The sequence below is a fragment of the Trichosurus vulpecula genome, chromosome 5 (genome assembly GCF_011100635.1).
Source record: "Trichosurus vulpecula isolate mTriVul1 chromosome 5, mTriVul1.pri, whole genome shotgun sequence".
Lineage (NCBI taxonomy): Eukaryota > Metazoa > Chordata > Mammalia > Diprotodontia > Phalangeridae > Trichosurus > Trichosurus vulpecula.
The window spans coordinates 209,924,158-209,951,309 of record NC_050577.1 but is presented as its reverse complement, the minus strand read 5'-3'; the positions used below and the strand labels follow the sequence as shown (position 1 = coordinate 209,951,309).

General features: G+C 35.0%; 1 protein-coding gene across 1 annotated transcript in view; it reads left to right on the top strand.

Annotated features, from left to right (window-relative positions):
* ARID2 (AT-rich interaction domain 2) overlaps positions 1 to 27,152 on the top strand; it is a 236,290-nt gene that overhangs the window by 205,322 nt on the left and 3,816 nt on the right. The window contains exons 16-18 of the mRNA XM_036759335.1: positions 4,859 to 5,007; positions 25,538 to 25,676; positions 25,768 to 25,853. Coding sequence (XP_036615230.1) covers positions 4,859 to 5,007; positions 25,538 to 25,676; positions 25,768 to 25,853 — 374 coding nt within the window. The remainder of the gene's footprint in view (positions 1 to 4,858; positions 5,008 to 25,537; positions 25,677 to 25,767; positions 25,854 to 27,152) is intronic.

Sequence of the window (27,152 nt, the reverse complement as noted above, 5' to 3'; positions counted from 1 at the left end):
CTGTATAGTTACACCTGAACATTCTGAAAACCATTGTAATAATTTGCTTACCATACCATCTTAGTATCTTCAAAAGTGAACATTAAATTATTTTGAAAACTAAATTATTTTATCGTTGAAAACATAAGTTGAGTATATTTCTATTTCACATCCTTCTCAGGTTTGGAATTAAATGCTGGATATAGACCATCATGTTGAGAGCATTAATATGTTTTCTTTCCTGTAGTGGTTTTATTTCAAGGTTTTCCGAGCAAGGTTCAGCTTTTAAGGGTTTAAGGGTTTGCTTTGGATTATGTGGAGACTTTAATTGCTATATAGGATGCTTATGTTGAGAAAGGTCTTAAGTAATAAGGACTATTCAGATAAGGCAAGGAACTTTAGCTAATTGGAAGGAAAAAATAAAGACAAGTACCTGAAGATATAAAAATAAATGTTTTCCAAGAGTAAGGGTATCACCTGTCACCTCATCATTAATCTATTGAAGATAAACATATCAGTTTGTTCTCTTTGGTATAAGCTTTATTGTATTCCTTTACAGCATGGCTGATGCCCATATGTGAGATAATTATTCATAAAATATTATTTTGACTATTTTTATCTTTTTCCCCTTTTTGCTTTGCTTCACCCTTTGTCTAATTTATGCATTTCTGTTTTCTGTTTTTATAGTCCCTATTCAAAACACCTTCCTTTAGGAAGTTATATAGATTATGGCTGTGTGTAATGGCATTGACATTGATATTTACATGACCCCCTTTTTTTTTTCATCAAGAGGCCGGCAGTTATCAAGTATTAGGAAACCAAGTACATAGCCTGAGGATACAGTTTCACACACAGCCAAGATTGGATCAATTCAACTAGAGCTACAAAAATTTGGTTCTTTCCCCCCAAAAGCACTGTTGCACTGTTATTTAGGCTAGTGCCTTACTTTAATTACTAAGCACTGATAATAACTTCAACCTGTATTTCCATATCATTTAAAAATAATCTCTCTGTGTGTGCGTAGTTCCATACTTTAGTTCAAGAGGGAAAATTTATTTTATGCCGGAGAAAACTGAGTATACATATAATTCATTTTTATCATCTTTTCCTACAGTTTCATTTAAAATATTTGATTCTTGAAAGGTGACTAAATTATAAAAAGTACTTTGGAAAGATAAATTATTACATAAATGCAAGGTATTTATACTGTTTCCACTGCTTGGGATCCATAATTATTACACGTTTTTGGGGACTCTCAGACATTATAGACATTGTGATAGTAAAATTATGAGCTTCAAAAAGTTTTGTTTTCTATAGCATATGCATTTTTAATTGAATTTTTCTAATTAGTTACTTCATTCTTTTAAAAACTTTTATGAAAAGATTAACATTGAACATAGATACTAAGCATTATTATATATTATATATTGCATGTAAGTTAATTTCAGTACACAAAATGAAATAGCAGTTTTTCAGTTGTTCCCACTACAACTTATACAGGATTCTTTATTTTCCATCATTTTTCTTTGCAGTTAGTATATTCATTCTTCTGGTTCTGCTTTTTTTTTTCTTTTTTGCATTATTTCATATAAATTTTTCCAGATTTCTTTATACACCTCATACCCATTGATCTAAATTGTATTATGATACTTATTACATTCACATTTCATACTCAACACATTCCTCTCTCATTGTACATTTACAATGTTTCCAGGTGTTTTTGCAATTACTTATGATATTGCCATAAAAATCCTTGCACAGGTAGCTCACTTTTAGTTTTTATTTAAAGCTTTTTGGGTATGTTATTAACAGTGAGGTCAAAAGAGATTAAATTAAAAGATATAATTTTTTTTTAATTGTCACATTGCTCTTCAGAAATATTCCACTAGTTTACATTACACCAATCATGGAAGAACATAACTCCCTAACTGTGCCAATGTTGAGTTTCTGTCAGTCAAGTTAATAAGCATTTAATAAGCACCTATTATGTGCCGGGCTCCGTACTAAGAGCTGGAGAAAGACAGAAGACAGTCACAATCCAGTAGGGAAAACAAGAAGCAAACACATGGGTACAAACAAGTTGTATGTAGGATAAATAGGAAATAATAAATAGAAGAAAGCACTAGAATTAATTGGGGTTGAAAAAACAACCCTGTAGAAGGTGGTATTTTTGTTGGGACTTGAAGCAAGCTGGGGAGCCAAGAGGTAGAGATGATAGGGGAGAGCATTCCTGGCATGGCCAACAAATATGTCTGGAGCTAAGAGATAGGGAGTGTCCTGTTTATGAAATATCAAGGAGGCCAGTGTCACTGTTTCAAAGAGTATGTGGGCTGGGAGGAGAAAAAGGAGAAGGGTGTAAGGTATGAGAATGGATAGTTGGCAGGGGAGGAAGAGTTGAGGTAGGTTATGAAGGGTTTTGAACACTGATCAAAGGATTTTGTATTTGATCCTGGAGGTGATAAGGAGCTGCTTGAGTTTTTGAATAGAGAAGTGACATGATAAGACCTATACTTCAGGAATATCACTTTGGCAGTTTAATGGAAGATGGACTGAAGTGAGGAGAGAATTATAGCCAGCAGGCTATTCTAATGGTCCAGTACCTGCAGCTGGGTGGTGCCAGTATCAGAGGAGAGAAGGGAGAGTATTTGAGAGATGTTGTAAATGTGAAATCAATAGTCATTGGCAACATTGGATAGGGGCAGTGAGAGATACTGAGGACATGATACGTAAGTTGCAAGCCAGGCTGACTGGGAGAGTAGTCAACAATAATAGGGCAGTTTGGAAGGGAAGTGGGTTTTGGGAGTTCAATTTTGGGCATATTGTGATTAAGATGTCTACTGGACATGTCTGAAAGGCAGTTGGAGATGCAAGACTGAAGGTCAGCAGAGTTGTTAGGGCTAAATTTAGGTAGATTTAAGAATCATTAGCATAGAGATGGCAGTTAAATCCATGGGAGCTGATGAGATCAAGTATAGTATAGAGGAAGAAGAGAAGAACCAAGAGAAAGCTCTGTTACCCATCGTTAGTAGACCTAACTTGGATGAGGATCCCCTTCAAAGGAGACAGACAAAGGGAGGAGAACCAGGAGAGAGTGGTGTCCCAAACAATAAACAGTGTCAAAGGCTGCATGCAGAGAGGTTAAGAAGAATGAGGATTAAAAAGACAACATTCTTAAATTAACATCAAAGTAACATCTGTATTACCAACTTCTCCCTTCATCTTTTTAGCCCTTGTCCTGCCATGCCTGGACCACCAAAGTGTCCTTCTACAGTAACTGGGCTGAAGTTTCCTTCTTACATTTTCTCCAATTCTAGTCTGACACTAGATAAATTGTCTTTAAGTATGCACTTTCATTATTTTATTCCTCTATTCACTAAACTTCAATGACTCCTCGTTGAGTGCAGGAGACTGTTAAAACTTGTTAAAACTGCCATTTATTATCCCAGCCTGCAATTCAAAACTTTTCTCTGTTTTTCAACATAAACTCTACACAGGAATGATGATTTGCTTATCATCTCCAGAATACATATTGCTTTTGTGTCGTTGATTATAATATGTATACTACTTGTAATCCTTTTCCTACCTTTATCTGCCTGCCTAAATTGTACCTATCATTCAAGATCTAGTTCAAATATCCACAAAGCTTGTTCTTTCTCCTTTACAATAAAGGAATGACTTTCTCCTTTCTCTCCCTCCACTTGTTTGGGGTTTATCATCCTTCCTATTGTTAACTTTTGATATTGTATGTCATTTCACAAACTAGATTGTGAACTCTTACGAGGCAAGGACACAGTACTTAACGTTGTCTTCTATTGCAATTGCATATGGTACTTTCTCAGAAAACATCTTTTGACTGAAGGAAAGTCTTTTTTAAACTACTAAAAGCTATTTGTCTTTTCCCTGGAAGGAGGATTTCGGGCCATCAAGAGCAACAGTTATTACACCTCTTTTTCTCTTAGTTCTTTCTTTATCCAGCTATGTATTTTTTTTCCCTTTATACTAGAGTATAATAATATAACTTCATTTTGTCAAATTTCATGATTGCAAAGGTTCAAAATTTCTATTTTGAGTGATTTGTAATATTTACTATCTACTTAGCAAAATTACTTTATAAAAAAGATGATACAATTGAGCTGAACATTTTAAATACAATTTGATATATAATCACCAACTAAAAAAATACCACATTATTACTATGTCATACAAAAAGTATTTTTCCTCTTGTACATATACTAAAACTCAATATGTAATTTCTTAGTGTTGGGGTGTAAATTTGGAAAAGAGGGGTGGAGAGGGACAAACAAAGAATTGCCTAGTTTGCCATTACAAGAGAGTTTATCTCAACTGTAGATTTTTTAACTTTAATTGAGAAAAACTCACCTCATTAAGGGAGTTAATTTTAGAAGTTAATTTAATGAATTAACAGATTTCTACATATATAGGTACATAATTATTTTGGGTTTTATACTGTTTCTTGCTGGCCTATGTGAAGCATATCAGTAAATTAATCATGAGTGAGAAAACATTTAGTGTTTCAACTTAGAAACTAATACTTTTCTTATGGGTTGAAATTTCCAATTAAAGATATTTGGTTAGAAAATTATTGAAAATGAATTATTTAAATGCTATTGTGATGATTAAATGTAATTTATTTACCTAAACTTTGCTAATATGTGAAATAAAAGAATCTGAATATTTTTAAGATTTTTCAGATAATCACATGTACTTCTTAAATTAAAAATATTTAAAGAAAAGTTGCACTCATTATATTAGTAGATAAATTACAGTTTTTCACATAGAGTTGTTAGAATGAACTATAAAATGTGAATGTGTTTTCCTTCGTTATTTAAAAACCCATGCATTTGTAATTTTTCAACAGAGCACACCTGTGACACCAGTACCAACTGTTCAAGTACAGGGCCAGCATAACAGTTCTCAGCCATCTCCATTCAATACATCCAGTCAACATGGAGAACAAATGAAAAAACCTGGACAAAACTTCATGTGTCTGTGGCAGTCTTGTAAAAAGTAAATGGCTGTTTTATTTAATATACAAGTACATTTTAGAAGTGTTCTATTTTTGAATGAGCTTAAAGGTGAATTCAATTTTTTAATGACTCAACATTTTCTTTTAAGAGAAACTTTTTTAGCAAAAGAGTTTCTATTTTGGAAGTGATCACTCTATAAATCTAATGTAAACAAGTATATTTTAAATTAGGGGTAAAACTTCCTTCCTGATATAGATAAGTTGTGATTTAAAATAGTATTTGTGTATAAAAGAACATCTTGGTATATGATAATCATAAGTGTTTGAATACTTTAGAAGTCCTTTGAACATTTCTAGAACTTAGAAGCCACATATTGTTGAGTTGTCATAGGGAGAGTGGGCTTGACAGAAAATTTTAGAATGATATTGATGAATTAAAGTGCCATCTTAATTCCTGAGGAGATACCTTCATATCATCTCATTCTTCAGAAACATAAGCTTATAAAAAAAACTCTAAAAAAAAAAAGTTTTTCCTCATATACTTTTTTTTTAGTTACCAAGCATTTATAGTCCTTCCTTCCTATCAAGACCCACCCATTCTCCCCACTACCCAACCTTGACTGAGAAATAAAAAAGAAAAAAAAAATCCTTGTAAATATTAGTAATCAAATAACATCTGTTCCCACATTGGTCACACCAAAAAGTATTTCTCATTCTGCAACTTGAGCCTTCTTCATCATTGGTCCCCTAGAGTTGTGGTTGGTCATTGCATTCATCAGAGAGATCTTCAGTCTTTCAAAGTTGTTAGCACATGCTGCCTAGCAAAATTTTAACAAAAATTATAAGCCAATCCATTATCACATTAGTTTAGATTTAAATCTTCTATATCAAACTCTAATTTATGGTGTTTACCCAACATCTGCCATGAACTACTAAAGAGATGTCTACCTTATTGTAAACCTTTTGTAGAGAGTTGTTCACTGTAATTGTCAAAGTATGAATGGGAGATCACTGGTATTTTTCCAGATGACCTGTGGGCTTACCTTTTATAGCATTATTGTTTCTAATAAGACACTGTTTTTTCTTTTGTTCATCATGTGAATATACATAATGACTCATTAATGAATTTGTCTATAGCTTCATCCATGACTTTAGCAACATAGTACTGTATTTTTTTTAACTGAAAAGCAGAAGTTGATGAGTACCCTGGGTCTTCTTATATGCCAAAGTGGACAGTGGATTGAAAAATTTTGAGAATAATTTCTCTAGGATACTATAGTTTTAAAATACAATTAATGAACCATAAAAGTTTGAGCTCTATAGTCCCTTTTCATTAATAGAATCACACTAGAGGATTGTAAGTATACAGAAATGAATTATTTTGTGGCATATAATATAACAACTTGGAAAAAATTTCATAAGGACAGATTAAGTAGGAATATTCTCCTAGTTTCTTATTGCCTTCAGTGGATATTCTACAGATGTATAGTTTTGCTATTGAAGACTTAGTCTTTTGCCATGTTTTTGTTGCATATTTCTCACAGCATAAATATGAACAAGAAATTTTCCTGGGTGATTTAATTTTCTTTTTCAGTAACTGCATCAGGTCCCTCATAGCCATAGAATTTGTCAAAATTTTTTCAGTGTTTCTCTGCAATTTTAAATTTTAAAAAAACTTATTTAGGCCCAGCTAGTTTAAAAACTGCTCTTCAGAGATATCCCAAGGAAGATATCACTTTTACTTAATGAAATTTCAGTTAAAGTTGAAAGTATGTGTATGTGTATATATACATACATATATATAAGTATATGTATATGTGTGTGTATATATGCATATGTGTGTGTGCGTGCGTGCGTGTGTGTGTGTGTATCTTTTTTAAAGAAACTTCTCATGTTCCCAGAAACTAGGGACTAAACATATTATCTCTTCCTTTTTTATTTTGAAGTGCTTGGTACTGAAAAGCTAAAAGTTTTTGGTCTGTTGCTTTCATGTGGCTGAAAGGGACTTATCTCCTCTCTTCATACACATAAAGTGTCTGGTGTGTTGATGCTGCTTCTTTACCTCACATGGTACAGGATAGCATCCCTTACACTCAGCCATCATGTCTTTAATCTAGATAGATAGATGATAAATAGATAGATAGGGAGGAAATAACAGTGCTAGTTAGCAATCTATGTTGCTTCAAGTTATTATTCATATTGGCTTTAAATTTCTCATGCCTACTTTCTTATTCCTGTGTTATCTTACTAGGGAAGGGAATAAGCATTTATATAATGCCTACTATATGCTGGGTACTCTGCTAATTACTTCACAAATATTATCTCATTTACTCCTCAATTGTGCTGTAAGCACAATTAGCCGTGTGAGGTAGGTGCTTTTATGATTTTCATTTTATAGTTGAAGAAACTGAGGCAAACAGATATTAAATAACTTGCTCAGGGACACATAGCTAGAAGATGTCTGAGGGCAAATATGAACTCATCGTCTTGACTCCAGGGTTAGCACTCCTTCCCCTGTATCACCTAGCTTCCTCTATTCAAAAGATATTTCTTCCCAGTACGAATCTTTTCCCCCAATATCCAGCTCTAAGAGAAAACTGAAATTTGAAAAATTATTGTAAAGCTTTTTTAAAATTCAATTTTATTTTAAGTTCTGAAATTTCTCTGGCCCCCAACACACTGAGAAGAGAAACACTACAAAACCCATCACAAGTAGGAAGTCATGTAAAACAATTTCTGCATCCCCACCCCCAATCTCCCAAAAAAGGCAAGGAAAAAAAAGAAAAAATATGCTTCAGTCTTCATTATGAGTCTGTCAGTTCTCAATCTGGAAGTGGATAGTATTTTTCATTATGTGTCCTTTGGAATTATTGTGGGTCATTGTGTTGATCAGTTACTAAGTCACAGTTGATTATTTTTACGATATTTCTGTTAATGCATAAATTGTTCTCCAGGTCTGCTTAACTCATTTTTCATCAGTTCACATAAGTCTTGCCAGGTTTTTCTCAAACCTTCCCCTTCATTTCTTATAGCACAATGGCATTCCATCAAATTCATCTACCAAATCTTGTTTTTATTCTTGTTCAGTCATTTCAGTAGTGTCTAACGCTTCATGATTCGTTTGTTGTTTTTTAGCAAAGATACTGGAGTGGTTTGCCATTTCCATCTCCAGCTCATTTTACAGATGAGAAAACAGAGGCAAACAGGTTTAAGTAACTTGCCCAAGGTGGCACAGCTAGTAAATGTCAGAGGCCAGATTTTAACTCAGGAAGATGAGTCTTTTGTGATTCCAGGCATGGTACACTATCCACTAGGCCACCTTAGTATATTTTGTTTAGCCATTCCCCAACAGATGAGCATGCCCTCAGTTTCCAATTCTTTGCTACCACAAAAAGAAATGCTAATGATATTTTTGTACATATTGGTCCTTTTCTTCTTTCCTTAAACTCTTTGAGGTATAGATCTAGTAGCAATATTGTGTGTTCAAAGGTTGTGCACAATATAATAGTTTTTGGAAATAGTTCCAAATTGCTTTCCTCATTGGCTGGATTTCCTACATCCCCTCTAGCATTTCTTATTTATCTTTTTTGCCATCTCAACCAAGCTGATGGTTGTGAGGTGGTACCTCAGAGTTATATTAATTTGGACTTCTCTAATTATTAGTGATATAAAACATTTTTTCACATGACTTGATAGCTTTGATTTTGATGATTTATCAATTGGAAAGTGGTACTAAGTTCCTGTGTATTTTACAAATGAGACCTTTATGACAGAAACTTGCTGCAAAGATTTCCCCCCCAGTTTCCTGCTTTTCCTCTTTTAGCTGCATTGCTTTTTTTATGTGTAAAAGCTTTTTATCAAAAATTACTCTTTTTACTTTTTCTGAACCTCTCTATCTCTTGATAGAGAGATGAAATCTTCCCCTATGCAAAGATCTGCCAGATAATTTCTTCTCTGCTCAATTAATTTGCTTACGATTATCACCCTTTATGTCTAAATCATGTACCCATTTTGAGATTATCTTGGTATATAGTGTGAGATGTGAGTCTGCTGGAATTCTTTACAGCTTTCCCAAGTTTTTCCTCAGATAGGGAGTTCTTGTCCCAATTGCTGGGATCTTTGGGTTTATCAAGCACTTCTATATGTATTGTATCTAATATGCTACATTGATCAGCCTCTCTTATGCAGTACCAAATTTAGATAGCATTGTCATTTTTATTATATTGACTTTATCTACCCATTAACAATTAATATTTCTCCAGTTATCTAAAATCTGTATTTGTGTGAATAATGTTTTATAATTATGTTCATATAATTCCTGTGTGTGTGTTTTGAGAGGTAGACAGTCTTCTCGAGCATTTTATTCTGTAGTTATTTTCAATCCATTTTTTCTTTCTATTTCATTCCATTGGGTTTTATTGATAATACGTAGAAATGATGAGGCTTTTTGTGGATTTATTTTATATCTTGCAAATTTTCTGAAGTTATTGTTTCCATTAAGTTTTTAGTTTCCAGTGGCAGCTAGGTGGCGCAGTGAGTAGAGCACTGGCCCTGGAGTTCGAGGACCTGAGGAGGACCTGAGTTCAAATCTACCCTTAGACACTTGACACACTTGCTAGCTGTGTGACCTTGGGCAAGTCACTTAACCCCAATTACCCTGCCTTCCCCCATCCAAAAAAAAAGTTTTTGGTTTCCTCTCTAGGGTTCTTTAAATCATATAATTTTGCAAAAAGTAATAGTTTTGTTTTGTCATTGCCTATGCTTATTCCTTCAATTTCTTTTTCTTCTCTTATGGCGTAGTTAGCATTTCTATTACAATATTAAATAATAATGGTGATAATGGACTTCACCTCAATGATATTGTTCTTGGTTTTAGATAGGTAGCACTTCACATTTTAAGGAAAGTTAAGTTTATTCCTATGATTTCTAGTCTTTTTTTTTTTTAACACTTATGAATGTTGCATTTTGTCAAAAGTTTTTTCTGTGTCTATTGAAGTAGTTAAATGATTTTTGTTTTTGTTATTGGTATGGTCACTGATGCTGACCATGTGGTTAATTGAACCAGCCCTGCCTTTCAGACATAAATCTGGCCTGGTCATAATTATGCTCTTTGTGGTATATTGCTCTAGTCTCCTATTTAAAGTTTTTGCATCTATATTAAATTAGGGAAATTAGTCTTTAGTTTTCTTCTGTATTTAAGCTCTCTCTGATTTAGGTAGCAATAAGATTTGTGTCATACAAGGAAATTGGTAAGACTCCTTTTTACCAATTTTTTCAAACAGTTTATATAGTAATATTGGAATTAATTTTTTTAAGTGTTTGGTAGAATTCATTTGTAAATCCATCTGGTCTTGGAATTTTTTCTTAGGGAGATCATTTATGGCTTGTTCAATTTTTCTACCTAAATAGGATTATTTGCTATTGTGGTAATATGTGCAATTTATATTTTTAATAAATATTCATCCATTCAAATTGTCAGTTTCATTGGCATATAGTTGGGCAAAATAGTCCTTAATAATTGCTTTTATTTCATCTTCATTGGTCATAAATTTACCCTTTTCACTTTTTATACTGGCAATTTGGTTGTCTTTCTTTTTTAAAATCAAATTAGTCAGTGGTTCATCTGTTTATCCTATTTTTGCCCCGGAAAACTAGCTCCTTTTATTTGACTTCAGTGGTTTGGTTTGGTTTTTGTTCTCAATTTTATTATTAATCTGCCCTTTGATTTTTAGGATTTCTATTTTGTTGTTTAATTGGTAGTTTTAAATTTGTTGCTTTTGTAGTTTTTTAAGGTGCTTACCCAAGTTGTTGATCTGCTCTTTTCCTCTTTTATTTATTATAAGTATTTAGCGATATAAATTTTCCACTGTCATGCTTTGTTTGCATCCCACGAATTACGATTTGTTGTCTCATTGTTGTCATTATGTTTAATGAAATAATTGTTTATATGCTTTGTTTGTTGACCTGCCTGTTCTTTATAATTAGGTTATTTACTTTCTAATTAATTTTAACCTGTGCTTCAAATGAACTTTCTTGAGCATAACTTTTATTCAGTTATTGTTAGAAATATACATACTTAAAATTTATCCTTTTCTGCATTTCTTTTTGAGGTTTTTATGCCCTGATGGTCAGTTTTTTGAAGATGCCATGCACAGCTGAGAAATCCATATGCTCCCATTCAGTATTCTCCAGAAGTGTACCATATTTACCTTTTCTATAATTCTATTCATCTACTTCTTTCTTGTTTGTGTTATGGTTAGATTTATCTAGGTCTGAGAGGAGTAATTGAAGTCCTCCACCAGTATAATTTTACTGTTTCCTCCAGTAATTCATTTAACTTTTCCTTCAAGAATTTGGACACTTTGTCATTTGGTACATGTATGTTCAGTATCGATATTAATTTATTGTCTTTGGTACCTTTTAGAAAATTGTAGTTCCCTCTTTTAATTAGGTCTGGTTTTGATCTTGCTTTGTCTGAGATCAAGATTGGTACACCTGTCTTTTTTCACTCCAGCTAGACTCTGCTCCAGCCACTTTTTTTAATGCTACATGTATGCTTTTGTTTCAAGTGTGTTTGCCTCTCCTCTTGCCATTCTGCCTCCTCCCCCATGCAGCTTTTAAGTATGTGTGCATGTGTGTGAGTATGTACACACATGTATAAATATATAAACATAATTTCTGTGTTCTTTTCCTCCAACCCAAACCCACTCCCCACCCCAATTGAGAAAATAAAAAACAAACCTATTACAAACATGTATATGTCAGTCAAAATTAATTTCCACATTGACCGGGTCCAGAACAATTTATCGCATTTTGCATTCTGAGTCCCGCTCCTTTTTCAGAAGATGGACAGTATCATCATTAGTCCTCTAGAATTCTGGTTAGTTAAGCTGATAATGGTTCATCACAATAGTATTTAATCACAGTTTTATACCATATCTTATTCAACCATTCCCCAACATACAGGCACTCCCTCAAATTTTTTTTGTACATCCTTACCCCAGCCTATCCTTTTAACTTCCCCTCTTCTCTCCCACCCCTCCTATTTTCCTGTCCTTTGAAGTGGATTTTCGGGTCTGTATTCTTCTTCCTGTTAATCAGTTCAGATGAGGAGATTCAAATGACATCGTTTCTCCTTCACCTCCTTCCTCTTATTTGTATAGATATCTACTTGTGCACCCTAATAATGTCACATGATTTTTCCTAGCCTTCCTTTCCCTTCACCCCTAGTATTTTTCTCTTCTCTTCTCTTGGCATTCTTTTCTTAAAATTACTAAGACCTAGTAGAACCACTCCCAAACCTTGTCTAATTGCACTTCCTCCATGAACCTCAGTGATGTTCAGAGGGGACACATGTATCACCTCACCATATTTCAATGTGAGCAGTTCATCCTTATTTAGTCCTTTATTATTGTTCATTCATGTTTACCTTTGTACATTTCTTTTCACTTCTTTGTTTGGCTGTAACCCTATATCCCTTCTGAAATAATTGTATTCCAGTTTCCCTTTCCTTTTTTTGGTGGTGGCTGTTATGTGTAATCCTGACTGTGGCTTCTTCTTACTTGAGCTCTTTATTTCTGGCTGCTTGCTGGAAGCTTTCAATTTTGGCTGTGATATTCCTGGGAAAGGGTTTCTTTCAGAAGGTAACTGATGCTTTCTTTCTATTTGCATTTTGCCTTCTGTTTCCAAGAGATTTGGGCAATTTTCTTTTAAACTTTCTTGGAATATGAGGTGTAGGTTTTTTGGGTGGGTCAGATGATAGTGATTCTTAAGTTTTTCTCCTTGATCTGTTCTCCTAGTCACTTGTTTTTGCTATGAGATACTTTACATTTTTTTGTCCATTTTCTTAGTATTTTGACTTTGTTTTAATATTTCTTGTGAACTCATTAAATCATTGGTCCATTCACACTTTTAGGTAGTTTGTTGCTTGGGCATGGTTTTCTACCTCTTGTGTTGGGCTTTTCCCTTTCCCTTTTCAATTCTTTTCCAATTTCTTTCTCCCATTCCTTTTCTAATTTTTTTTCTCTCATTCCATTTATAAAAACATTTTTTTAACTTTTGCTTCATCTCTTCTAGAAATTCAAGTTAGGTTTGTGTCCAAGCTTTGTTTCTCTCTGAGGCAGTGCTTGTGGATATTTTGGAGTCATTTTCTTTTTCTGCATTTCTGTCTTGTCCTGGCTTGTGCAGCATTTTCGAACATTCCTTGCTGTTCCAAACTCTTATCTTCTGATTCAGCTTCCCTAAGTTTTATTTTTGTTATAGTTATTAACACATTTTCTTTTAAGTGTATATTAAACTTAGCACAATAGTAATAAATTTGCTGTTTGTTTTCCCTTAGGTATTTTTTTTTGTTCTGTATATTTTTAAATGTCTTTATCTCCTTCCTTTTTCATCTTTATTACTACCCACTAATTCATCCTTAATATCATTAAGCTTCTTGTGATCCTATCATAGAGAATACCACATTCTCAGAGTTGTATTCAGCCCAAGGCATAAGAGAAACACATGGGATACATAAGAAGACTTTAGTATATTACTAATGATTACCAAGATGCTAGGCATATAAGATAGTACTCATACTACATATCATTAAAAAATAGAATGGCTTCCATCATGCTAGATAGATTTTCTATGGATGATTTATTAAGAGATGGACAAGAATTGAACGGGATGAGAAGATGTTGTAGACGTTGTAGTCCCTAATACTGGAAGTGAAAACTGTATCAATGAGATTTATGTTGTTGTTGCTGCTCAGTCTTGTCTGATTCTTCATGACTTTATGTGGAGTTTTCTTGGCAAAGATCCTGCAGTGGTTTGCTATTTCCTTCTCTAGCTCATTTTACAGATAAGGAAACTGAAGCAAACAGTGACCTGCCCAGGGTCACACAGCTACCATGTGTCTCACACCAGATTTGAACTCAGGAAGATGAGTCTTCCTGAATCTATGCCTGGCACTTTATCCACTGTGCTACCTAGCTGCCCACACGTCAATGAGATTACAGATCCATTAAATAAAGGATCTTATAATATTGGATATTTAAGTCCACAGCAGCAGCTACCTTGAGAAATATACCAGGAATCTTAAGAATTTTTTCACCTTTTTTTTTAAAAGTACCATTTAATCAACTTCAGAAAATTAAAGGGAAGGAATTTATTATGGCATACCTAAGTAAAATTCAGATGTACACCAACCCATTCTATTTCTCTTTTCAGAACCCTAAGAAAAAGCAAAGTATTTCCTCTTTCTGTTCATCATGCACAGCATTCCTCAACTTGTATTCCAATCTTAGATTAATTCTATAGGAGTTTCTCTTTCCAATTTTGTAAGCTTTTTTTTTTTTTTACCTGACGCAACTGTTGTACATTTTGACCTGGTACTTTTGGATGTTGTGCTCAATAGTATCCTGGAACATAATTAGAAATGAAATGTGGTTGACATTGGAGTACAGTTTGCAGAATTTTAAGCTGTTTTTGCACTGCTACAATCCATTTTGAGCTTAGGTGAAATTTTGTCATTTGCTGATATTTGTTGTTCAGTCATAGCTGACTCTACATGACCCCATTTGGGGTTTTCTTGGCAAAGATACTGGAGTGGTTTGCCATTTCCTTCTCCAGGTCATTGTATAGATGAGGAACTGAGGCAAATACAGTGACTTGGCCAGGGTCAACTGTCTTCCTTACTTTAGGCCTAACACTCTATCCACTTTGCCACCTGGCTGCTGATTTGGTGATAGATATGGCTCAATTAAAGTTGTGGGTTTTTTTCCTTTTTGGATAGGATTCAAGTAGTGTATCTGAATAGAAAGAACTCAGAGCAGTTGTGCTAGGTTTCTTGTTTTTATGTATTAATAGCAGCTTGAGAGCTCTGTACTCTCTACCAGGACTTGAAAGGTAAATTTCAGAAGTGACTATATAGTACCAAAAGTTAGGTGACAGTGACTGATTTTCTATCCCATGGAATGAATGGTGACAAGTTCATAAGCAGTAAATAGTCGCAAATAATTAAAGATTTTATATTTGCACTTTGTTGATTTGACATTGGCTAATCTTTTTTAACAGTCTAAAACTAAGTAGTCAATTCCCTATGGGCTTTTTGTATATTTGGTGTCATAACTAAGATAGTGGTTTCTAAATTCTGTAGCAACACTCCCCCCCTCCATTTTTATAAAAATAACTGTTACAATAACCTACACAATCAAATGCAGCAACCAGTCTTACAGCACAACTTTATCTGTCATGATCCTATGTTGACTGACAGTGACAGATGTCTGTATTTAGACTCTGAATGTGCTCTCTCAAATTGACCTCATTTTTGTATAGTATATTAAAGAAAGAGCAATTCTTTGCCTCTCAGTTAGAGTGAATTTGCTTTGCTGGGTTCATTTTTATTGATTTGTTGCATTTTGATTTCATGGGAAAAAAGTGGATAAATTCTTATAGCAGTTCAACTAGAAAATATACAGTCCTTTTGTCTGTTGATTTTTGGGCAGCCCCTTCCCCCTTGGCTAAGAGAGTCTCCCATATCCCCAAGCAGATATACTCCAAAATTTAGAAAATCATTAAGATCTTAAAAAAAATTACTGTGACTTTAGGAATAGCTGGTTATTCTAAGTGTCTTTTTTTTACTTTAATGCTGCATTTATCACATTGGTATTCCTTTCCCCACTGATGCAGTATCATCTTTGTTATCTTCTTATCAATCATCTTTTCTCTAAGTTTTTCATGGAGTTTCTGCCCAACCACTATTAGGCCCCCGAGTCTTTCTGTCTCCTAAGAACCACTCAGCTATCCATCTGATTGCTCTCATTCTCCATACATAGCTTAAATACCTCCTTTTCAAGTTATATCGAAAGTCATGCCTTTTATGCTGCTCTTATGCATACATAAGTTACCATTAATGATATGCTTCAAACTGCTTACACTATCCATGCGTTTCCATTGCCCTTTAAATTACCTTATATTTTGATTCTTCTGAGAGTATTCTGGTAAGCACATTTGGTGAATATATTATCTCTGTTGTTAACACCTTACATGATGTCAGTATTGAGCAAACCACTGAGCAGAGTTGAAATTGTCTCTCTAGTTCCATCTTTGATGAAGTCCTATGTCATTTTGCTTTACACATGAAAGATACTTTAGCTGAGAAACTTTTGACATTGAATCAAATGCCTCTTTGATATTAATGAACATTAAACATAGAGCTTATATTTTTTGTACTTCTAAGTCATGTTTCATAACCATGTATAACATTTTATAATATTTAAAAGTTTACATAAAAAGGAGTTGATTATAGAAAATTATTTGTATAAGTCTGCCTTTTTGTTTTATGCTTTTATTGATGTTTATTCTCAAAAAAATTTTATACAGAAAAGAAGGAGGGAGGAAGGGAAGGAAAAGGAAAGGAGGAAGGAAAGTTGGCATAAGTGCTAAGCACTTTGAAAATATTAACAGATATTACCTTATTTGCTCCTCACAACAACCCTGAGAGGTAGGTGCTATTATGATTCCCATTTTACAATGAAGGAAAATGAGGCAGAGAGAGGTTAAGTGATTTGCCCAAGGCCAGTTAATAAATGTCTGAGGCTGGATTTGACCTCAGAGCTTCCTGACTCCATGGTCAGTTTCATATCTGCTATATCACCTCCCAGCCTCAGGATGACTTGGCTTAGCTAGACTTTATGCCAAATTCTTTACAGCCATGTTTTGCATAAAACTACTTTTCAACATTTTGTGAAATTGTATAGTTATAATCTTTTAGCGTTTTCCTCTCTAGTGTTTTACAAATTAGTTTGAAGTCTAAACTAACGTTGACATGGACAGCCTTGGCTTTTCACTTGACTAGGAGATTAAATATTTACTGACTGAATTAGTTTCTGTTCTCATTCATCTTCATTAATTTTGGGTATTGTTTTATTTAGTTATATTTATCTGAAAAAGACTAATGGTCAGGGCAAGTGTTTTATTTTTTTTTTCTAAAGGGCAACAACTTTGAAAAATTATTCACATTGAGCAGTGCATTCTCATCTTTATCCTTTGTAATTGTTTACTGTGACCATTGGTGTAACTAGTGGTATGATTGCTACGCAGACATCCGATTTTGAAGTAGTAGCAACATTAAGAGCTTCTCTGAAGTTAGACTGGGTAGTAGCTAGGATTATAGAGTGGTTATATAGTTTACCATTGAGTCCATTAATAAAAAACCTTTCTGATATGGAATATTATGTTAGAATTTGTTGTTATAGCCTTGAGTTACCCATGAGTTAGCTCCACACCTTAAGAAGACAGTTGGAATTTAGAGGAAGAATTCTAAAATAGATAGAAATTAATCATCAACCTCATTTAATTCCTTGTCAGTAGTACAATAAAATTGTAATCAAGTCATATTTCACAGCTTTAGTTTGAATTATAGAGATTGGAGTGTTATCCAGAGATTATCTGAGAAACTGACTTGATACTCTCCTGCCCTGTTAATAAAAATCTTTAGTTAAAAGAAATATTCATAATTTTTATGTATCTCCTAATCTGTACTGCATATGGCCTCAGTTTCTTTATTTGTAAAATGAGAAGATTAGAGATGTGGTAGGTTGGTGACATTTGTATTTGGGTTCAAATCCCAGCTCTTTCTACTTGACCTTAGGTATGACCTTGGGTAAGTCACTTAACAACTCTGCCTCAATTTCCTCATCTATAAAATAGAAATGAAGAGAAGCAGTATAGAGAGTCATCCTCAGAGTCCAGAAGAATGAAGTCTTGCCTTTGTCACATAGTAACAGTGTGATTTTGGGCAAATCACTTGATCTCTCAATGGCCAGGATTTAATTGGCTACTTTGAAGAGAGCAAAAGCTGAGGAGTGAATGAGAAGAGAGAAAGTGAAGTTAGGGACTCTAAACAGCCTTTTTTTTTTTTTTAGGAGTTTGAGAAAAGGGAAGAAAGATATAGTTGGTTGTTTTGTGGTTTGTTTTTTAAGATGGAGAGATTAAGAAATAGGGAAGGATATTAATAATTCATGACAATGGAAGAGTTTCATGAGAAAAGTTTAAATGGCAGTCTTTATTTTAAAATTTTTCTCATGCTTATGTCCAAATGTCCAGCTAAGGAGATATCTCAAAGTCAGGTTAAGAAGTAGTTTTTGCTTGTAGGCTTTTAAAATTATAAGTGGCAGAGACAGTGTCTCTTTTGCTTTATATGTACATGTGATACCTGAGAAATGTTTTTATTTGATAGTGGCATGTGTAATAGTGTATCATACCACCAAGTTAAATTAATTTGGGCCAAAGTAGTACTATTATTCAAAGTGGGTAATGGATTCTTCTTCTTCACATTTAAAAAAAAGCAAAAAACCTTCTATACCAGTCAGACTGCTTTGAATTAAATCAAACTGTTTTCTTTCTGTTCTGACTTTTTAATATATAGGGATAGGGACTGGGCCTGTGATTTCATTGGTATAGGGAACTCTCAGATAAAGGACCTCCTTCTACCAATGCAGGTCAGCACTTCCTGTGCAACTTTGCAGTCTAGAATTGCCTAGAACAGAAAGAAGTTAAGTGATTTACCCAGAGTCAAATCTTGTGTCAGAAGTGGTCCTTAAACCCATGTCTTTCTGTCCTGAATTGACTCTCTTTCACTCTGCCACCTACAAGGGGTCTTGGGAAACTGAATCCCCAGAATTGAAGTGACTTCCTCCATATCACATAGGTAATAAATAGCAGAACTGAGTTTCAGACCCAGGAGCTCTGACTCCAGATCTAATCCTCTTTTTCAATTCCTATAACAACACATTGCAGTGTCAGTGTTTGGTAAGAAATTTACTGTCAGAGTTGAAAAATTCTTATATCTCAGTGAGGGGTGGAGGCAATGGCTTAAACCAATTCATGACTGTAGGCTCTCATTAATTTCATCAAATTTTTATTTAACAGCCTATAAGTGTGAGGGGTTGGGGTAGGAAGTCGATTCTGTTGATATAGTAATTAAAAACAATTCCATTTACTTTTTAAAAAAACATTTTAAGTAGTAGTGACATTTAAAATGCGAAGAAATACTTAAACATTAAAAAATTAAATATTCAATATAACTAAATTATTAAAATTTTGGAGAAAATATGGAAGTGCTTTCTCACATTGCTAAATTGTGGCTCTTTACTCTTTGCCATCTAAACATTTTTCATCTAAACATACATTTACATCAGTTCTGGAAGGAAAGGGGAAAAGTCAGAAGCTGAATGTTTGACTAAAACCATTTCTTTGGCGGCCAACAATTATTTTGACCAAGCTCACCCTTTCCTGCCCTAGCATTGATCCAAGAGGGAAAAGAAAGATGGATATGTAGAACTTAGGTCCTACGGGGGACCCTTTGACTTAGATCCTCCAGCAAAGCGTTAGGGTGGTATCCTATTTCATCTCTAATGAAATGAAACTCTTCATCCAAGATCAGTTAAAGCTGTACTCCTCATATTTTTCAGTTCTCTTGAAAATATTGACTATGAGTTGCTTTTTTCTGGTAATACAGTTAATGTCCTGGGGATGTCTTACCTTTTTCCCTAATAAATATTATATACAAATGAATACTTTTAGTAATAATGTCTAAGATAGTATGTGAGGGAGGGAGAGCCTGAGAAATGAAAACATTCAGGTGATGCATACTTGTGAAAGACAGATTGTGCATGTAGTTGAATGAACAGAACAGAAAAATTTGGAATAAAAATGACAGTTTTTGTTAATGGTAGTTTAAGCAGAAAATGAGATATTATATGTGGGTGGATACAGAAAACTCAATCTTAGTGGCATCTTTTATGTTCCCTGACATAGTGAGCAGGCATATTCCTTGATCTGCATTGCTACTTCTACACTCCAGACCTTTTTGTGCCATCTCTCAGGCATCTCTTCTCTTTTAATATTCACTAAATCTGTCTTGGGCAGCTAGGTGGTGCAGAGGATAGAGTGCCAGGCCTAGAGTCAAGAAGACTCATGTTCCTGAATTCAAATCCAACCCCAGACATTTACTGCCTGCGTCACCTGGGCAAACAACATAATCCCTGTTTGCCTCCATTTCCTCATCTGTAAAATGAGCTGGAGAATGAAATGGCAATTCCAGTGGCAGTCCAAATGGCATTCCAGTATCTTTGCCAAGAAAACCCCAAATGAGGTCGCTAAGAGTCAGACACAACTGAAAACTGTTGAATAACCAATCTGTCTTCCTACCTTGTCTAAATTCTTATTGCAGTCTTTTATGGAGTTCATGTCCCTCTCTTTCCTTGTGACAGTTTATTTAGTACCTAGTTTAGTCTTCATCTCTATCCCAATCCATGTTCCCATACTCAGGGACTTCAGTATTCATGTTGATTCTCCTTTTATCTTCTCACCTATAATTGTGAATTCTGAACTTTGTTGAATGATCTTAGCATCATATTCATCTTTACCTCAACTTGCCCTAAAGCCAGCTGTCTTTCTTACCATGACCTTCACTCCTCCCTTTTCTGCTAGTCCTCCACCTCTTCCTTGACTTCACTTTTTGTCCTTTCATAGTGTTGACCTTAGTTCATCTATATGCTGTCTTCTGCCCCTTGACAGTATGCCTTGCTAAACTCCAACCCTTGGATAGTTCGACAAACCATCTTCTCATTCCTGCTACTGAAAACCACTAGAAATCACACAGGGTGACAAAGTCCAGTTAAAATTTGTTATTTAATCTCAACAGCAGTCCATAGAAATCTTACTGTCTTCCTGAAGATTTTTTTGTGTGTGACAGTTCTCTATTTCTGCCTGGTGATTCCTGTTTAATGTCCTATTTATCTCCATCCTCCAAGAAAATGTCCCCTGAGTTTCAGTTCTGGGCCCCCTACATTTTCTCAGTGACTTTTTCCATTTTTGTGGGTTTAAGTATTTTTTCTATACAGATAATTTCTAAATCCACATATCCAGCCCTAATCTTTCTTGGATTCTAGCCCAACCTCACCTATTGGTAGATATCTTTGTCAGATACCCCTCTTTGACATTTGAAATACACATGTTTCTTCACCCCTCCCCTCCAGAATTCCTTTTTTCTTTTGAAATATCCTAGGCAAACTGTTTCACAAACTCAGTCATGTTTGACTTTTTCCTCTTTCCTTACTCCACACATACAATTAATTTGTTACTTGCCAAGTCTTGTTGTACCTCTATATCATCTTTTATTTCCAGCTGCTCTTCTCCATTTATGTGGTATTATCAGGCCCTTATAGCCTCTTGCCTAGATTATAATAATAGCCTTCTAATTGGTTTCTCCATTTCCATTCTCTTCCCTTCCATAGCTGTCGAAATCATGTTCCTCAGGCATAGATCTGACTATGTCACTCCTCAGCTGAAAACTCTTAAGTGCCTCCTTATTATGTCTCTAGGATACAATAGAAATTTCTTATTCAAACATTTAACTATTCTCCAAATCGATCATTCTATAAATGTGTTTTTATACAGTTTGTCCCTTAACACTTCAGTGTTCTCCCTCCTCATATCTGCCTTCTAAGAATCCTTAGCTTTCTCTAAGACCCATCTCAGTTGCCACTTCCTGTAAAAAAAAAGCCTTTCCTGATCCCCTTCCCACCCGTTTGGTTGTTAGTGTTTTCTGACTCCCTAAATCCTCTTGTCCTTACTTCTATGTTGTACAGATATTTCAGTATTTAATTATCTGCCATACCTAGTACAGTGCCTTCAACAGACGTATTTAATAAATGCCTTTCGAATTAGTCTTTTCACTTGATTTTGCATTGGCTTAAAATTTTACTTAAATTTTTTCCAGTTGATATATTAGAATCGCATTCTTAATTATAAGTAAATTGCCTAAATGGGACGCTTATATTTATGTGTACTTGAGAGAAGACTCAATTTTCTCTTTTCAAATTCTCCAACTCTCTTGTTTGATCAACTTCCTATTACTTTTAGAATCAAATACAATCTCTTTTGTTTGGCATTTAACACTCTTAACCTGGCTCCAACTTACCTTTTCAGTTTTATTACATATAAGTGTAATAAGCTTCACACACTCAGATTACAGCCAAACTGACTTTCTTGCTATTGCTCACACATGAAATTCCATCTGCCTTTGCACAAGCTGCTCACTAAGCCAAAATTATATTCCCTTTTCGCCTTTATCTCTTAGAATCCTTAGTTTCCTATAAAGCCAGGTTTAAGTACCATTTCCTTCATTATTAGTTTTTCCTAACTACTACTGTCTCCTCACAAAAATTTACATTGTATTTTGCATATGCTTATATTTTTGCATGTTGATTTCCCATATTAAAGCCCTGCATTTAGGCAAAGACTTTTTCTTTTTTTTTTCTTTTTTTTGGTAGCTGTAACACCAGCACAATACCTAGCACCCAGCAGGTACTTAAACTGATTTGATTCTTGTGCGGAAACTCCATTGAGTTGGTAATTCATTGTAAGTTGTAGATGCATGGTCATATTACTGTGGAAAGAGCACCTGAATTTTAAGTCACAGGATTTGGATTCAAATCATTTTTGCTACTTCTCATCCATGTAACCTTGGGCAAGACTCCTAATTTATCTGAACCTCAGCTTCCTTATTTGTCAATGATAGTGCTTGTGATCTGTAAAGTCCCTTCCAGCTCTAAATCTTTGATCCTATGATCTACATATATCACTAGATAAAAGATCAGATGTTAATGTGAAAGGCACCTAGTGATCTATATACAGCTGAAGTCAGACTTTCCATAAAATAAATTTGTTACTTTTAATTCACCAGTAGGTAATTTATGTCAAAGATTTAGCTCTGACCATTTCTTTGTTTTGATTTTCCATAATCTTTTGGAAATTACTAACCCCCACTCATTGCCTCCTCTGTTAACCCCATTCTTTCACTTATTTTTAATCTCTCCCTGTCTACTGGCTTATTCCCTCCTGCCTAAAACATGCCCATGGCTCTCAGTTCTGAAAAAAATCCTCACTTGATCCTTCTGTTCCTGCTAACTATCGTCCTTTGTAGCTAACTCCTCATGCCCTTACAGTCTGGCTTCAGACTTTATCATTCCACTAGAACTGCTCTCTCCAGAGTTACCACTGGTGTCTTAGTTGCCAGATCCAATGGCCTTTTCTTAATCCTTATTCTTCTTGACCTCTCTGCATCCTTTGATACTCCTTGATATTCTTTTCTCCCAGGGACACAACTCCCTCCTGGTTCTCCTCCTCTCTGACCTCCCTCTCCTCAGCCTCCTTTGCTGGCTCTTCCAGTTCACTCTCTCCAACCATAGGTATCTTTCAGGGTTCTGTCCTCAGCCCTCATCTGTTCTTCTCTACTACTTGTTGATATCATTGCCTCACAAGGACTTAATTTACGTTTTTATGCTGATGATTATCAAATCTACCTTTCCTGCCTCAGTCTCTCTGCAGACCTCCAATCTTGCATCTCCAGCTGCCTCTCAGACATCTTGAGCTGGGTGCCCAGTACACATCTTAAACTCATCAGCTTTCCCCCAAAACCTCCCCCGCCCCTTCCCTCTTACTATACAGGGCACCATCCTCCCAGTCCCTTAGACATGCAATCTAGGAGACGCCTCATTATCTCTCTTACATAGGCACCGCCCCCCTCCCCCCATATTAAAGCTACTGTTGGGGCCAGTTGATTTCACTTTTGCAGCAACTACCCTTCTCTTCTCTAACACTGCCACCCTTCTAGGGCAGGCCCTCATCGGCCTTACTCCTGGACTAGTGCAGTAGCTTGCTGCTAAGACCGTCTGCCCCAAGTCTCTTCTTATTCCAATCCATTTTCCATTCAGACACTAAAGTGAGTGTCCTGGGTCCTGTAACACCTCCCTCCCCCCCCCCCCTCCCGCCCCATCCCCCTGCATAATCACTACACTCCAGTGCTTCCTATTGCATCCAGGAACCAATACAAACTGCTGTTTAGTATTCAAAGCCTTTTACAAACACCCCTCCCCACCCCCCACTCTCTTTCTCAGCTGAAGCATTTTCTCTGGTTGTCCCCATGCCTGGAATATTCTCCTTCTTCCATTCCTAACTACTGACCTCCCTGACTTCCTTTAAGTCCCAACTAAAATCCCACATTCTAACCCCTCTTAATTCCAGTGCCTTTCCTTTTTAAATTATCTCCCATTTGTCTGTATAACTTGCTTTGTATACATTTGTTTGCATATTATCTTCCCCATTAGATTGTAAGCACCTTGAAGGTATGGCCTGTCTTTTGCCTCTTTTTTTAGCCCCAACATTTAGCACAGTGCCTGACACATAGTAGGTACTTAATAAATGTTTATCGAATTTGAACATAATTAAGGGTGGGGACTGGACCTATGATTTCATTGATACGGGCAAGTCTTAGATGAGTAATGCCTTCTATCCATGAAGGTCAGGCACCTTCTCTTCAGTTTACTGCCTTAGAGTTGTTGAAGAGGCCAGCTCTTTATCCATTATGCCAACCACAGTACTACTTCCAGAAAGTAAGAAGCTTTTTGTAGGTATGTCCACAAAGTATAAGTAGTATTTTCAGATAGCCTGTAGTCACTATAATTAATTTATTCTTCTTACTGACAAAATTATTTCAAAGTATATTTCATAAAGGAATATTGCAAGTAGAATCCATACTGAACAGTAAAAATTGGAGAGTCTGTCTGTGTATTTTAGTGACACTTTAAAGTCTCCTCTTCTCACCCGGACTGCTTTTAAGCTCCCTTCCTACTTAAAGCAACAGACAATTCATACTCATTTTCCAATGTCAAACATGTAACTTCAAATTCTAAGATTTCTTCTCCTGACTTTCATTTTAAAGTGGTATTGATAATGCAGAGGCAACGTGGAGCATTGGATAGAGCTGGCCTTGAAGTCAGGAAGAACTGAGTTGAGTCCCTCCTCCTACACATACTGGCTCTGTGACTCTGAGCAAGTCCCTTAATCTCTCAGTGCCCCCAAGCAACTCTCTAAGGCTATGAATGCACAGCAAGTGCATCTGCTTTCCTAGAGGAAGTTCTTACTGGGAGCTCCCTACATCGATGAAATCACAGGTCCAGTCCAAATATATGTGTGTGTGTATGCTTTGTATAAGTGTCTAAAAATATAGCATGTGATATTTATATGTATGAGAGCTGATCTATTTTCATTTCATTTCTCTCTGAGGGGTTTTCTGCCTACCTTAAAGAGGGGAAAGTTGAAACAAAATGGTGGTGTTAATCCATTTATAAATTGTATAATTGTAAATTTTACAAATTATTATAAATTTTACATATTTATAAGGCCTAATTAAAACTCAGAAAATTAAAAAGTGTGAATGTTTTGGAAAAGAAAAAACAACGTGGCACCTGTTTAAAATGTGCTTAAAATAGGAAGAATATTTTGCATTTCTGTAATGACAGACTGACTGCCACCATTCATTCTGAATCCCCTTTTATTTATGCCATTCTGCTTTTCATTTGAAGTCAAAATTAAGATATTTTGATGTAGTAAAAAATAAGTCATTCCCTGTGTAGAATGTCTCAACATAATGAGTTGAAACTCTTGTTTAGTACACTAGTTTTTATAAGAATCAGTTTTTAAAATGGCAACAAAGTAAGTTACTTTTTTTTTTCTAAGGTGGTTTCAAACACCATCACAGGTTTTTTACCATGCAGCAACAGAACATGGAGGGAAAGATGTATATCCAGGGCAGTGCTTATGGGAAGGTTGTGAGCCTTTTCAGCGACAGAGGTTTTCCTTTATTACCCACTTACAGGTACAATTTTCTTAATACTCTTTAAACAGAAAACAATCTGATTGAATTAAAGAACTTTAATATATTGTTTTTTCTTTTCTCTCTCAAAAAGGATAAGCATTGTTCAAGGGATGCTCTGCTTGCAGGATTAAAACAAGATGAATCAGGACAATTAGGAAATCAAAAACCTTCCAACAAGTAAGAATCGTAAGCATAAAGAGAAGGAAAGAACCAAAAATCAGAAGGGATCCTTAAAACTATAGTAGGCAGTATGGTTAAATAGAATGAGCACTGGATTTGCAGTCTGGAGACCTAGGTTTTAGTCTTTGCTTTTCCCATTAGCTGTGGGACCATAGATAAGTAACTGCTTTACTCTGGGCATATACACTTCCTCATCTGTAAAATAAGACTGGGATAGATAATGTGTAAGTTGTTCTGTAGCTCTGAAATAATTTGATTATATTTCGTTAGAGGGTGAGTCTTAATTCCTTTTTATGTGCATTGGACATTCATGGGCTTATGGAGAAAAAAAATCCTTTCACAAGAACTACTTACTCTTCCGAGAGGCTAAAGTGACATGTATTACAGCTATGTGTAGTTTAGTTTTTAAAATGAGAAATGCATTTTTTCTTCTATAAAGTACTTTTTTTTTTAGGTTTGGAAGTATATAGTACCTAACAATAAAATACTCCCTGCTACTGGGTGTGCCAAGCACTTGAGGAGATACAAAGATAAATAAGACACTGTTGCTGCCTTCAATACATTTGTAATCTAATAATAAATACTTCCTCTGTCATCAAATCTATTTTTTTTAGTGGTCTGTACTGGTCTTTTTTAGTTATTTAGGATTAAGAATGAAAAACATTAATTCTTTCACATGAAATTTTTAACATAATAGTCTTGGTAATTGAATCAGACTCTACTTCAAGTTTTCCATTTATAATTATTTTAATCAATACAGATTTTTTATGTTAGAAAATTATAAGATAAACTTTTAAAGACTTCCCTGTTTTGCTTAGAAAATCAACATCTTCTCAGTTGTCCAGGTTTATAACTCTGTGATTCTTCTTGAGCCACATAGCTTATGAGTTTCCATATCTTGTTAATTTTGCCTGGACAATGTCTGTCTCAACCCTCACCTCTACTCTATTTCAAGCCCTTATCACTTATTGGACAATTGCAATAGGTTCCTAATTCATCTCCCTGATTCTAGCCTCTCCTTTCTACAGCCCACATTCCAAACAGCTTCTAAATTGATCTTCCAAAAACAAATTTGACGATGTCGCTTCCTTTCCAAATATTTCAGGGGGCTTCTTACTGCATCCAAGATAAAGTACAGAATCCTTATTCCTATATTCCAGCTAGCTGTCCCCTTTTTACAGTTTTTTTTTACAACTCCCTTCCCCTTTTTTTTAACATAGTTTTCTGCTTTTTTTCTTTGTGCATTCGCACATGGTTCCCCACATTAGGAAATTACTACTTCCTTACCTTGCTTCT